The sequence below is a fragment of the Poecilia mexicana genome, unplaced genomic scaffold (genome assembly GCF_051168715.1).
Source record: "Poecilia mexicana isolate PSO_F unplaced genomic scaffold, ASM5116871v1 scaffold_18, whole genome shotgun sequence".
In the NCBI taxonomy this organism is placed as follows: domain Eukaryota; kingdom Metazoa; phylum Chordata; class Actinopteri; order Cyprinodontiformes; family Poeciliidae; genus Poecilia; species Poecilia mexicana.
In genome coordinates, this window is record NW_028263387.1 from 7,993,018 (window position 1) to 8,007,831 (window position 14,814).

Consider the following 14,814-nt stretch of genomic DNA (forward strand, 5'->3'; position numbering starts at 1 on the left):
AATTCAAAAGTACAATTTTTATAAGACACAAGTCTAAAAATGTGTGTCTATACATTTAGTTTCATGTTTTCACACCAGTGGACCTTGATATGGAGAATACACCTGATGGCTACTCTAAGGGCAACCCGGACAAAATCAAAGTCTTACTATACTGAAATTACTCTAATCTAACTAACAACACAGTGTGAACTATTATCTTGTTTGCATTGAGTTTTTTTAAAAACAGAAGTCCATGAATATTTAAGCAGAAAATGGAGGCGTACTGTGTTTACATCTGGAAATTTTGTGCATGCGTGCAATATTGGAGGGCAAAAGGCAAAAACTTGCCCTCCAGAGGTGCAGTAGAACAACTCCTTTAACAAGATGAAACCTGGAGATGCAAGAATTAGTGAAAAACCATAGAAGGACACCACACTTAGATTTTGTACAACATATGAATAAATGATGCAAAGAAGCTGCTCAATGAAGTTTTGAATCACATGCCAAGTTCATCAATGTGACTAGGGCTGGGGTGACCAAAGAGATGCTTTAATCTTTCGTTGCCATCAGTGTAAAAAAAAAAAAGAAATCCCTTACAATAAAACAAACAATGCTTAGGTTGGTGGGGGCGCAAGTAAAACCTGGTGGCCCGCCAGGCTTACAATACACTGGTGTATGTAAATATATGGTCTCAACTGCAGTGAAGTTATTACTCACCGTAGAGAATGTTGATGAGGGAAATGGGCATGACCAGGATGCCTACGAGCATGTCGGCCACAGCCAGCGACCTCAGAAAGAAGTTGGTGGCGTTTTGCAGCTTCTTCTCCAGGGACACCGCCAGAATCACCAGGATGTTGCCACCGACCGTCAGTGCGATGATTACCAGGATAAGCAGCGCCGGCCAGTTCTTCTCTTTGATCACGGACTTGGTGACCGACTCCTGGGTGGTCGAATTGTCCAAACCCAAACCCAGACTCATGGCTGCCGCACTCGCCCCTCCTCCCGTTCCCCACGCCAGGGTTTGATTGAAGTCCAGTGGGTTGTTGCTCGGCCAACCTATCTGACTCCCAACCTCCAGGGAGGAGGTGGTTGTGCCAAACCCACCGAGGAGAGCCCTTGCTGGGCCACCCATTCCTCACAAGAGTAGTCACTGTTTCAAAGACTGAAAGGTGTTGGAACCCTTTTGCTTGCTAGCAACGCACAAAGCGTTCAGTTGGGTTTTCAAACATGAGCTTAATTATGGGTCGGCACAACATCCGAGGGAAGGAGAAACTTGACGGACAGGAAAGTAGAGGGAGAGGGTTGGGAGGGATTAGATTTTCTATCATACTATATCGGAGGGGAAACAAAAGTGTTGCTTGCTGCACACAGTTTCAAGTTGTTGTTTGAGGTTTAAACCTCCCATTTCCTGCCAAGATACCACTGGCAAAGGGACCTCAACTTAGACGGCGAGTCATGCTGTCCCAAGTTGTTTATTGGTATTGAGCCACATCTCCCGCCTGCTAGAACACAGACCTTAAGTGTTTCTAATTGCGTGCTGGAAATTGGATCACTCATACCCATGGCTGGCTGCCCACAGCCTTCTGCACCCACCCAATCAGCGGTGGTTTGTTTGCCAAAAGGTACGGCTCTCTTTGAATCTCTTGCTTTCAGCTGTAAGCCTCACTTCTCAAGGTGTTTTTTTGTTGTTTTTTCTTTTTTCCCAAGCGGGTTTCCACCGTCTGTCAGATCAGCGTTGATGATCAGTCTGAGCTGCAGAGAAAACAGAATGGGAAGAAGAAGTTTGATTATTGCACCTGTCCAAACCTTACCTTGCTTCCCTCCCGCACCAAAATTGTTGGTTTGCTCTTCAATTCTCTCATTTCTTTCTAGCTACCTCTGCATTTTCATCTCCTTAATCACCTCGCTGCACCTTTGATGCATCCATCAATGCTCCCACTCAGTACTCGTCTTCTTCCCGTCATCATCCTTGCAGCGAGTCTTCCCGAACCTCGCTAATTTATCACATTGTCCTTGTTCATGACAAAAGCCTTCAGAACGAGCACGCAAGCGTAGAACAGAAAGGAGACTAAATCAAGAAGAATCTTGGATACACCCTGACATTGACATCTGTGTTCAAGTGCAACCTGTCCTCTAAATTTACCTTTACCTCCTCAGTAAGCTCTGTGATTTAGCACCTCGCAAACCTCTTCAAGAACAGGTCGAGGAGTCTGCGAGGAGCGTGTGTGGGAGTTGATGTGTGTGTGTGTGTGTGCGTGTGTGCACAGACGTCTTTGCCTGCAACAGGAAGAAGATGCTTGACAGACTGTGGAAATGGGTGAGATGTGTTTTACTACGCGTGGGCACTAAAAGTGAATGGCTGAGTGTGATTTCTTGAGTTTTCGTGCGCCTCAGAGTGTGTGTGTTTAAGAGCCAACACGTTTACAGACGGACCTGAGCCCTAAGCTGAGATCGCTGCAGTGGGCAGTGGGTGTACGAAACTGCAAGATTAAGACGCCAAGCGTGACCATATGGTATCCAGTCGCTAACATACACAAAGAGACAGAATTCCCGCTTTGCCTACTTCACCACGGGGGTGTTTGTAAACTGCTCAGTGTGTGCAAGTGTTTTCATTTGCCTCTATTTTGTTTGTGTAAATGGCTGCGTGTACAAATTAACCGTCTCTGCATAAATGTGTCAAAAAAAAAAAAAATATTTTGGATTATTAATGCCTGTGAGGGCGAACACGTTGTGTAAACCTAGGGGGGTGTTATTTATTACAAGTCATGAAAAAGCTCACAGCTTGCTTCCTCTGATGTCGTTTCCGGAAAGTTGCACAAGTCGATTAATATCTCTGTACACTAGAAGACACATTACGCTTTTTCTCTCTCTCACTGTTTGACATTAAATCAGACTAAACTTTGCCTGTTTTACAGCTTAAGCCATAAATTATTCATATCACTGTCAGATTCGAGTACAAGCATTTTTGGGATATCCCACACCCAAGAGTCCTGATCTGAGGCTGATGGAGAATGTGCAGAGGGCGCTAAAGATTTCAAAACACCTCATTTTAGTGCAACGACTTTTTGCCGTGTTTCATTAAGCAAATGTATTTTTGCCATTTCAATTTGCGCAAATTCTATGGTTAATGGAAATGCAGGTGCTGCAAAAAAACAAACAAACGACGAAGTTGGGACAACATTGTAAAATATCAGGATTCTGTCTTGACTTGTAAAACATTTTTTTATGGTTATGCGCCACCAATATTACAACGTTTTATTCAAATGAGCGCCAGTGAGCGGACAAGGCCAGGATCTAGAGTTGATGGTTCAATGTTTCTTATTCCACAGTGTTATTTTGTGTGTGTGTGTGTGTGTGTGTGTGTGTGGGAGGGGGTTTATTCCTGTATTTATTATTTTTCTTTAACATCAAACTGCCAATGGGACCAAGGATGGAAATCAGCATCTAAACTATAACCTTGTGCATTTACGTGTAAATGTTGATTAATGTTGTTCCATTTTTAAAAATGAACTTGAACTTAAAATTACAAAAATGTGGAACACGAGTAATAAATCTTTTAAATCCAAAAATGCTACCTTGTACCACTCACTTTATACTGTAAAAAAAAAGAGGATAAATAAGATATCAGGATGCGACTTTTATGTCACTTCTTTCAGATTAATTATCTTACTTGTAAGTACACTGAGGGAAAAACATGGCAACATAAAGCTAGTTGCTAGCTAATTTACTTAATGAGGCTGCTGTATATCTAATAAAAATGACACATTATGATGAATTAGGGATTTAAAGAGCGGAGGATTCGTAGGAAATCCAGTTGCGACACAGTGACAATTTCTAAGGACAACAAAGGATTAGCTGTGCAAGCCATGTTGTAATGCGAAGTTTATCACTTCTCCCATGAACAGTGCGTAATAGACAGGCTGCTTCCTATCTTCCCCTCTGAGCAAAAACATCAGCATTGTTCACAGGAAGCTAAACAGCACTGCAGGCAAACCATTTTGCTGGTCTGATAAAGCAGCAACACATCACAGCGAAGTCGAACGGAGCAGCACGGAGAGGCACGAAGAAGAGGACCGGGAAAGTAAAAAAAGGATTCCAAGTCACACAACACGCAACCAATCACTTCACTCCGCTGGACAGTAAGTTGTTATTCAACCAGTGCTTATCCTTTTCCTTTTAATCATTTAGCTTTAGCCTTAAACCTGGCATGAAAACAGACAGTTCATTAGCTTACAACCAAAGATTAGATGCAGCCTGCAGAGAGAATAATTGTGCGCCTCGGCTAACCACTCGCGTCCTCTGTAGATCATAATTGGTGTTGTGACAGCACAACACATTCTAGCCGACTTCCCGGAGAGAAACCACGCAGATCCAGCTGGAGAATCATAAAGGAATCGTGCCGCCGAAGCCGTGGAAAGGCGCAGATGTCACCGCTGTCACCTCGCACTTCGCCGCTGGGACAAATTGGTGCTGCACTAATCTGCTCTGTGAGATAAAGAAGTGGAGGGCGGCAAAGTGAAACAAGTTCCAACGGATTAGAGTTTTACTCTTTTCTTAATGTTATTTTTGATAAATTGTATCAAATTTCAAGACAAAATGTTGTTTTTTAATAGCATATTTTTAAGGTAGGATATAAAATTTTCTGAGCTTTTTAGCCGTTTCTCAAAAATCATTCAGTTTTTTAAAATAATGAAAGTCCAAATCCAACAAAACGCGATCCACAGTCAAATGTTGACGGTTAGTTTTGTCTGTAGAATGAGATTCTGACACTTGAACAAATGAAGAAAATGAAATCAATACGGAAATAGCCAAACCCGAACTGAAGGTTGGTGAACTCTAATGATGTTGCCTCAGGAACGCAGGCGAAGAGGCAAACATGATTGACAAACAGCTTCCTGTAACGAAGACAGCGAGGAAGCATCCTTTTTTGTTTAATTGATCGATGTTGCAGTCCCTGACAAAATTCAACTACGGATTTCACACCTGTACGTGTTGAACAGCCGGTATTTAATAATCACAGCCATTATCGCCTAAAGTTTTACCTCAAGGTGAAACGACAGTCTGTGGCCCTTTAAGGCAAAGACTGAAGCGACATAATCATCCACTGAAACACTTCAGAAATATTCAGAAGAACAGGAACAGACATCTTTATCATTTAAATTAATTTAATAAAACATTTATCCTTACCCGTTTCTGTGCAATTTCATCCGGTCTCGTGTATAATTCATTCGGTTGCATGCGCTGTCTATGTTCACACTGCCTGCCTTAACGCTCATTTCAGATTTATTTGTGAAAATCTTTTTTTTTTTGGTCGTGGTTTTTCACATTTCCAAATATGTGCGACGTGTACATGATACTCACTGCAGCGCACTGACCCCTGTGTTTTTACGAGGTTTTTCTTTGTGTGGTTTCGGGAACTGATGGTCTGATGGGACGACCCCCCCCAGCTTCCCCGGCTGACATTTGTCGGGCTCTCCTTAAGAATTGCACTAAGACTGTGGAAGTGTTAGGCAAAATTATTTTTGTAGCTCCAATCTGTGCAAATCTATGGTCAATGCAGACGCAGCTCATAACTGTTCCTCGTAGGCTGTTGATTTTCTTCAGACTGGCAGATGATGTGCTGCTTTTTTTTTTTTTTTGTAGGTGTTTTCGCCTACTTCATGCTTACAGGTTTGAGTTCAGTGTTTTGTTGATTCTGTTGGTCTGACAGTAGCCTTTTTCACAGCATTGCATATGGTGTTGATTTAACGAGTCGTTAAAGTAACAGATTGTTATCTGTATTGTCAGAGGAAAAATCCTAAGTGATGGATGGTCTTGCAGATGAAAAAATCCTCCATGGAACAATCAAGTAAACGGCAAGTTGAATGAGTTGGCTTTAAATCTAAGACAACAATTAGATGCTCAAGGTGTTAAAAGAAAAAACAAAGTAATTTGCTAAATTGGTCATAACTTTCTAGCTGACAACTCATAAATCAACGAGACAGACAGAAAAAGAGAGAAAGTGAAGACAAACAGATTTAGAGAGGAGTGGTCTCTTCCTATCTGGAATCTGGTCACTCACTTCTTCTTCTCTCCCGCTGATCGACGTGCTGGACCTTTTCCGCTCATTTCTGTTACCGGCAGAAGTGACTCTTGGCGACGCAGCGTCCCTGGCTTGCTCCCTCACCTGATGTATCAATCCCCATGTCATCTGTCACTCCACACATCTGTGGTGAAGATGTGTGCCTTCTGCGCCTGCAGAAGAGGGGGAGGACGGATGGAGGGAGAGAGGGAGGGAGGGGAAAAAAACAAACAAAGAGAGGCTGACTTTGATGTTCTGCTGTGAAACACTTCAGATCAAACCTGAGGTAAATGTGACTGAAAACCTCCTGGAACTACAATGACTCCTACACACACCCACACACACAAGCAAGAGCAGCAGCATCACTACGGATCGTTTCTCCTCACTACTTTCATCCAACAGCCTCACAGCGTACGGTTAGATTAGACGATTCTGAAGTTTCAACAGCATCCAAACCCCAAGGATACGAGCGAGAGTAAGAGCAGGGCATGTCCGGGAATTTTTTTTTGGACAAATTTACCTTAAAAAAAAGAAAAAGAAAAAAAAAACAGCTTGAATTTTGCTAACTTTTGTAGAGATGTATTTTAGTGTGTTTTGCAAGCTGGAGTTTGAAACTTGAGCGCTGACCTCTGCGTATTTTTTCCAGAACTCGTCCAGAGCAATTTCAAGGTAATTATGCAGGTGTCGTTTTCAAAGACGCCACCTGGACGTTTTCTAGCTAACAACCTGAGGGGGAAACATTATCAAGGAAGTTCATGAGACATGCTGACGTTTCAAGTTTTTGTTTTTTTGAATGGCAGTCTGTGAGAAGCAGATGGTTCCTTCTCTCCAAAAAAAAAATTTACATTTCTGAAATAACGTGGTAGGAATGGACACCTTCACCATATTAAAAAGAAGCATCTTTTAAAGTGGAAAAAAAACAAACCCTAACATGTTAAACTCTGCTTTAGGGGAATAGCAGCAAGCATTATTTATCGGAGTTATTCATTCTTACACCTCCTCGTAAAAATAGCTGCTTTTTCGATAATCAGTTTCTCACACAGAAATACAGACTTCCTTAAACATACGTCCAACTGTAGTAGGACTCAGTTGGTTGAATTAATCAATAGCTTTAATTCAGTTAACCATAAAATTGCACAAATTGAAGTTATGAGAATAAATCTGCTAAATGGAAAAACACCGATTTTGAAAAAAACAAATGCTAGGATGGATGTTGATAATTTTTCAGTGGAATTGAAACACTTTTTTTCTCATTACACAAGTCACATTACCAACAGCCGGATGTTACTACTGGCGAAAACGCCAAAGAAGACGACAGGAAGTAACATGAGGTCGACGGTTCGCTTTTGTTTTGTTTTTTTTGGACAATGTGCAGTTGGCTTCATCGGAGCTCTCAAGCATCACAACGGTTTATAAAAAAGTTGTGTGTCATTTGAAGGTTTTGAATTCACAGCTCTGAGGTAAAGTCACAGTCTACAAATTCCCCAAGATGCCGCATACGTCGCAACTATAAGAGGTTTGTCATTCCAACGCCTGAATAAGACGCCGTCGTCTCCTCTGATGGTTGATATCACCAAGGCTTAATTATGAATATATCTGATTTAGAATATATTTGAAGCCCTAATCATGAAAATGAACAGAAATCACAAATTGAAATATAGAACTCTGTCTGCAATGAATCTATACACTTTGCTTTTTGAATTTAATTAGTTAAATAAATAAACTATTCAGTTATACTCTAACTGACAGAGAACGGTCCAAAACGTAGTACATAAGTTCAATAAAAATACAGTAAAAAGAAAAACAAACAGAAAATTAAGGTAACGTGAGACGCAGGGCGAGGAAGTTAAAGTTAAAGCCAGCAGAGAGAAAGACGAGCAGCGTGCTGCAGCGCTAATGTGAAAGCACGTCATTCACAGTCTCCATCTGTGTGTGCATTGGTGTGTTTGTGATTTGTGTCACAGACGAAGAGGAGTGAACTCGTGATATGAAGATGTTGCTGTCAGCTGCTGTGCTACTGCAAAAACAAAACGGGAGGTTCACAGAGAAAAGAAAAACAGAACACAACGCACGTATTCAACGAAAGACACATTTACATTTCCTTGTTTGCAAGAGATTGAGGCAAGAGCTGAACAGTCACAACCGGATGCTGAACGGTACAAACAGTTCAGCGTCCGCTCCCGTCCGAAACCGGACAGGAGCGTAAGCCACCGGAGCGCGCTCACTCGAGGACACGGCGGAGGGTAGAACACAGCGTTCCCTAAATTAGTCGAGAGGCTCCGATTACACGTAGTGTGCACTCAGCTGCATACAAAAGCCAGAACGCGGAGAGACAGACAAGCTATTTGGTGCCACACACAGTAAGAGAGATAAAAGAGAAAAGAGGGAGCGGATAAAACTCAAGATTCAAAGGACACAAATGATAGAAGATGACAAAGCCAGAGACACTCAGATAATTGGAAGACAGGGAATGACTGCGACACGGGTAAAAGAAGGCAGCGCCGCTGAAGAATGTCAATGGCTCACCATGACATGGTGGATTATAGTTTCATTCTGGGAGAGGAAACGAATGGGAAGTGAAGTTAGATGGAAGTAAAGATAGCAGGAGTCAACAATGGGTGGGTGTGAGGGAGCAGAACAGAGCCTGAGCAAACAAGAAGGAATAATAACGCAAGATGTACAGGTGGAAGAAACGTGAGGCTGGAAACACGGAGTACAGAAATGAAAGAGCAAAACACCCAAACAACTGATGCGTTTCTATTAATCGTAAAATTGAGCAAAGTGAAATTACGAAAATAAATTGGCTCAAAAAACATTTTTCGACAAGTTTTTGCGCTTTTTTTTTTGCATCACACAAGTCAACAACTGGATGTTAATACTGATGAAAATAACAAAGACAACAGGAAGTAGTAAGAAAATTATAGTTTGTTTCCTTGTTTTGCTCCCTTGTGTTAGTTTCCTTCCCTCAGTTTCTCCTGCCTCAGCTGTTTTGCCTCTAATTAGTTCCCAACGTTCATTATTACCTGCTTTCGATCTGACCCCTAAGATGGTCGCAAAACTTTGAAATTGTTTTCCAAAAATGCCTTCCGTCAGATCTGACTGAACTGTTCTACAACTAAAAAAGGGAAAGTTGATAGAGACATACCCTAAAAAACTCCAGCTGCAAGGAGAGGCAATTCTGAAAGTACTGACTCAGGGTCAACTGAATCTTGATCTGTGGCTCAATTTTTCACTTTTTGTCATTTGTGAAAAACGTGAAAATCGTGTTCCAACTTGTCCCAAATCCTCTATGCCAGTCACGTTTCCGGTCAGGTTTCACAATCTGCCTCCTAGACATGTTTCCAAACATGCTAGAAGATGATGAGAGCATCTCTGATGTCACAGTCGGCATGTGGATGCTGGAGAGATGGATGAGCTTAAGAGAAGCAGCAGCAGGTACGTAGGCGGGCAGCAGTCGCAGCGGCAGTGAAGATGCACTAAGTGAGGCAGCTTAAATGGACCGACCAGATTGGAAGGGTGTGTTTGAGATGTTCTGCTGAGTGGGAAGCAGGAGCACAGTTTGAGTAACTACCTGAATTAGCTTCTATGAATAGCTTCGTTATGAGGATAGATTTAGGACTGTTTGGAGTCATTTTCACCTGAAAACTCAACATTATCTGAAATATCTCCAGGATTTTTGTTGTTGTTGTGAATGATGATGTATATTTTCTGAGCTGTAATTTAGCATGGTGTTCCCAGCCACACATGGTAAGACCCACACCTCACCACGAGTTTGTTTTCATTTTAGTTTACTTTGTAGTCCCCACTTCAAGCTTATCATCCAGTCTATTGCTTCTTTAGTGAATCTGTTCATTCTTACAAAGTTTATATGGAGCGCACACAAATCAGCACCTCAAGGTCAAAATTAGGCTTTATGTTGTATTGACAGCTGTGTCTTTGCTTCACTTACCCGAGGGTCCTCTGTGCCTTACTGGTTGGTCCCTTATGTAAGCTAACATTTACTACGATGTCTCTGAGGCACAGAGTTCAGAAGTTATATTTTGTAAAACTACTTTTTATCCCATTAAAGGTAAAAATAATCAAAATAAAAAATGTAAAAACTCAGAGTAATTCTTCATATTATTTTATCTATTGATTTTCTGTCTAAGTTTGGCCAAGTAGATACGTTTTTGGAGAATAACAAGAAGCATAATACAAATGCAAAAAACCTGAACTTGTAAATGATGTAAAACGAGCTCTACGAAGTAACGGCCCAACCACATTAGGACTGCAGCGCCAACATCTCTGCAGTTTATTTGATGAAAAGATATTAATCTTCAATTATTGGTTTTAAGTCCAAGATAGCCCTGGATTGTATTCTTTACCCCAAGTCCAGGAGGAAAATTAATAAGGAGGAGAAGAAGGAAGGGGGAGTCCAGAGGAAGGAATTGGAAAATGTCACTCAAGAGTCAATAATGGAGGTAATGAAAATGGAGCACTTCTCATTGGTACCAGCACGATGTAGAGAAAAAAAGAAACTGTGAAAGAGAGAAAGAAAGTGCAACAAGGATGTATTATCACTCAACCGCACATTACACCCACACCTCAACGGGAGAAATTCATTATTTCCTGAAAGTCCTCTCGGCTATTAATCAGAGGCAGACTCCACCCTACGTTTATCGGAAAGTTTCCGTCAGTAGAGTGAATGGAGCGCACTGTGGGGAGGCACAGAGAGAATGTGAATCACGGAGCAGAGGCAGAAAGTTTGTTTCAGGAGCTCTCAAAGGTTTACCAACATTTCATTTGAAGTAGTTCCATGTATTCCTAAAAGTATCATAGGATCAGGCAAATTAATCACACAACTTTATGCAAACTGCAGGAAAAAAAACACAAATATATTTAACATTTTAGCAAGTAAACACTTTGGGAATGTACTGCAATGTCTGGCAAGGGGAAGCCTAATTACAGAACCATGCATAGATACAAATACCCTGTGTTTTTCATATTTTGTTACATTACAACTCCAAACTTAAATGCGTTTTTTAATTAATTTGATATTAGCGTTCACACTGCAAATACACAAAATCTTGCCAAGTATTTCTGTATAGTTTTTAGCATAAACATCTTAGTACACCTCAAATGAGACAAAACTAACAGTAAAATAGTCAACAAGAAACAGGAACTTGTTTTAAGTAAAAAATGACTGAATATTAATTTCTTTTTCCTTTTAAAGTAGTGCTAGATTTTGTCACTTGTAGCAAAACATAAAAGTAATCTCCAACTAATCATGGAACTAGGACTTTTTTGAAAATTATATTTAAGAACTACTGGCTTAAAACAAGCTCCTATTTCTTGCTGAAAAGTTACTTGTAAGTCAGTTTTGCCTTATTCGGTCACATTAAGCTCATTTACACTGGAAACTATAGACCAAAATAACATAGTAAGATTCTGTGATTTTGCAGTGGTGCATTGTTTAATCTGAAAAGTGTGTCTCTGCGGTTCCATCTGAACAATAAACTTTTCTCCGATCAACATCTGAAAATACCAGCAGTTCCCAGGCATCGGCCTCACACTGCGATAACGCTGAGGTAATGAGTAAAGGGTAATATGGCAGCTCAGAAATAAGATACCCATTGAGAGAAGCGAGGAAATCATGCCAGGTATCATCTTTGAAGGGAAAAAAAAAGTATGTGAGCAAAATCCCACCTGGTGGAAAAAGGTACAGCTGGGGGACAGCTGTGACATTCAGCTTATGATGCTGCCGTTCTCTGGGGAGCAGAGCAGCTGTAATTGATGTTATCGGTGTTAGTGGAGCTGCACGGAGCCTGAAAGCCACTGATGTACAGGTGGCGCAAACCTGATGTGACAGGATGGTCAAACGTACAAGTGGAAAAAGGATGAGGAGCTTTCTTTTAAACATGAAGGTTTAGTCTGGGCAAAGTGACTCGCCACCCAGGGTGCCATCGTTTCAAAAAGTGGCAAAGACACTACAGGAAAAACAAAAAGATCAATCATATTAGCTAGTCCTTGAGAACATTTTTTGCTGATTATTTGATTGTGAAGTCAATTGGGAATCCGCTACAATGCCGATCATTTACTAACTAATTCATTAACTCAAAATACGGCCACACAAAATATAGAAGTTTAAAAAACCCTAGTTAGGTTCCTTTAAAGTCAGAGATTATTGATACTCTTAAAATCAGGGATTATAATTCATTTTCATTCTTTTTCTGTTACCTAAAGAAACGCAGCGGTCCTCGGGGTGCACCCTCATCCATATTTCAGAAATGTTCCCGCCACCACAAACCTGATTAAATGGAATAAATTGCCTCAGTGTCTCCATTTCACCTAGAAACAATTTGCTCCCCGCAGTCGTTTTCACCGTTTAAGGTTCAACCTGGAGGGAGATTAAATCAGAGTGAATCAAGCCATCTCTGTAATCCTCAAAATGTTCAGGATTTCATTGGAATAAAGAACCGGAGCTGCCAAGGGAGCCCAGACGTCAAAGTGTCACTGTGTAAAATGAAAGAGTCTCTCCGGTGAGTTGAATTCACACCACAACACGTATGTGAAAATAGAAAAGGGGGAAAAAAAGGGAAGAAACTGAGAACAAATGTGAGACTGAAGGTAGAATATGCCGTCTAGTCTGTGTGTGTCCACTTGGTGATTACTTCAACAGCTACAAAGTTAACACTCAGCTGCGATTCCCTTTTCTGACAGTTAAGACGTTAAGGAGGAAACACTGAGTTAGTTATTACATCAGATCCACAAATATAGCAGATAATGGGCATTGCAAAAGCAGCTGCGTTTCCATTACAAAAGTGTGCAAAACTGTGTCAGTATTCTAAATCATTGTTTAGAAATGTAGTTACAGGAATTGTAAGAGTATCGTTCTAGAAAGGCATTTGTGAGGTCAAACTCTGATATTGACTGGTATTTCACGCTACAGTGTCATGAAGGTTTTCTGTCAGCAGGTCAGTCAAGTTCCTACACACCACATTTGTCCACAGATAATCTTGTTGTGAAAGAGGAGGGCCAGAAACTTTGGAGCATATAAAAGTCCTAAAGGCCTTCGCTTGCCAAATATTACTAGTTCCTTTCACTGGAATTAAGGCGCCAAGCCCACATTGAGAAAAAAAACACCCTTCTCAAAACAAGTAAAAAAAATATGGAAAACGAGACGTTTTTCCTGAACTGTAAATGAAAACATGAGCAGATGCACAGATCTGTCAGATGTCTGCTAACTGCTGGTGGCTAGTCTGAAGGAGCTGAGCGAGGCGTCTCGGGGAGTGGCTGCTCTGTGAAACGGAAGCTCAGAAGAGGAGTTCGTCCTCGAAGTCGGCGCTCGTCCGTGGTTTTGCACAGCTGGATGGTTGCCATGGGAGATTAAAGTATTTCTCAAGCATGCATGTCAGAATCCAGGAAACACTCCAGGTAAGTTTCAGACGAGGGACTAACAATGTAACATGATGTGAAGCTCAAAAAAACTACATTTTACATAACTCTGCCCCTTTAAGCTCCGTTTGCCCTTGAAGTTACTTGATCATTTTTTTACTACCTTGCCGTGCCTTTTCCCTGCATTTGGATTTTTTCAACCAGAATCCATTAGCACTCCACATTTTAAGACAGTACAAGGACTCACAATGAATTTCCAAATTTACGATAAACACTTGTTCATAAAAACACATCCCCACTAAAAAAATAAAAAAAAAACCTTGACGGCAATGGGTCAACGCTGTGTTAGTTCATACCGTGGTTTTCCATTTAGGAAAATAAAAATATGTGGAGGGTTTTGTGGACACCAGATGGGGTCCAGTTGTGGCGTGGGTTCTGACTCCGTGTATGTGAGTGAGCGCTCAAGACGGGCTGTTAATACACCAGGGAACAATAATCAGACCGACTGGACAGATGTCCCAGATGGGTTTTTAATGCCTGCATTACGCCGCCAGTAGTGTGTCATTGGCTGTTCTGTCAGCTCATCTAATCACAGGCCAAATTACTTTCCCTGCTTTGTGTGGATTTTGTGATCCTCTGGTTATTTGGCAAGTTTAAAAAAGTAGAAAATAAACTATATTATTTTCTTCTGATCTGATAAATCTGAATATTTCTTACAGATTGTCAATTTAGTTCCAGCCTCTGGCACTGAAACCGCTCTCAGCCCATGGTCTGAGTGTTTTACAGAGACTTTGTTGTACATTTGTGATCAGTTGATTTAACTGTGAGGCATGTTGTAATCCACTGGCAGAACAGCCTCTAACTCAATTAAATAAACATAGACTGTTGATTAAACCTTGCAGGAATTTGAAACTTTCTAATCATATAAGGATGAGGCTCGCAAGAGCCAAATGGAAAAAATTAGCATTTCCGTTTGAAAGCAAACCACACTGAATTTAATTTCACAGTGGATGAGTTTGGGGAAAATGTGTTTATCTGACAGCCAGAATTTTATACATGTATACTACTTCTTTTTTTTAATGCAAAAGATAATAAAATTATGTTAAAGTAAAAATCAGTTTTGACATTTTTTATTCTTTACATATTAACAAAAAACATGTGGAAAGTTATTTATTATGTTTGCATAGTAAATGCAAACATATTAGTCAACATAATGGTGATACCCCAAATGCTACTGACTGCATTTAAGCAGCTGAGCTAATTTTAGCTTACACAATATTGTTTCCATACTGAATGGATTAAGTCAGTATCAGTCAATGCGGTAGTGATACCGCACATCCTACAGACAGCATTTAAGCTAACATTAGCATGCCAGCTCATTTTAGTTTATACAACGTTTG

The 14,814-nt window shown here is 40.8% G+C and overlaps 1 protein-coding gene across 1 annotated transcript; it reads right to left on the reverse strand.

Moving 5' to 3' along the window:
- Positions 1-299: 299 nt before the first annotated feature.
- Positions 300-1,111, reverse strand: LOC148153997 (5-hydroxytryptamine receptor 2B-like). The gene has a single exon (XM_088016005.1). It carries the CDS (start codon positions 1,109-1,111, stop codon positions 689-691), a length of 423 nt encoding a protein of 140 aa, XP_087872131.1. The 3' UTR covers positions 300-688.
- Positions 1,112-14,814: the final 13,703 nt, after the last annotated feature.

What these genes read in the sequence shown, in the direction of transcription:
- LOC148153997 (XM_088016005.1), bottom strand. Translation starts at nt 1,111, where the DNA reads ATGGGTGGCCCAGCAAGGGCTCTCCTCGGTGGGTTTGGCACAACCACC.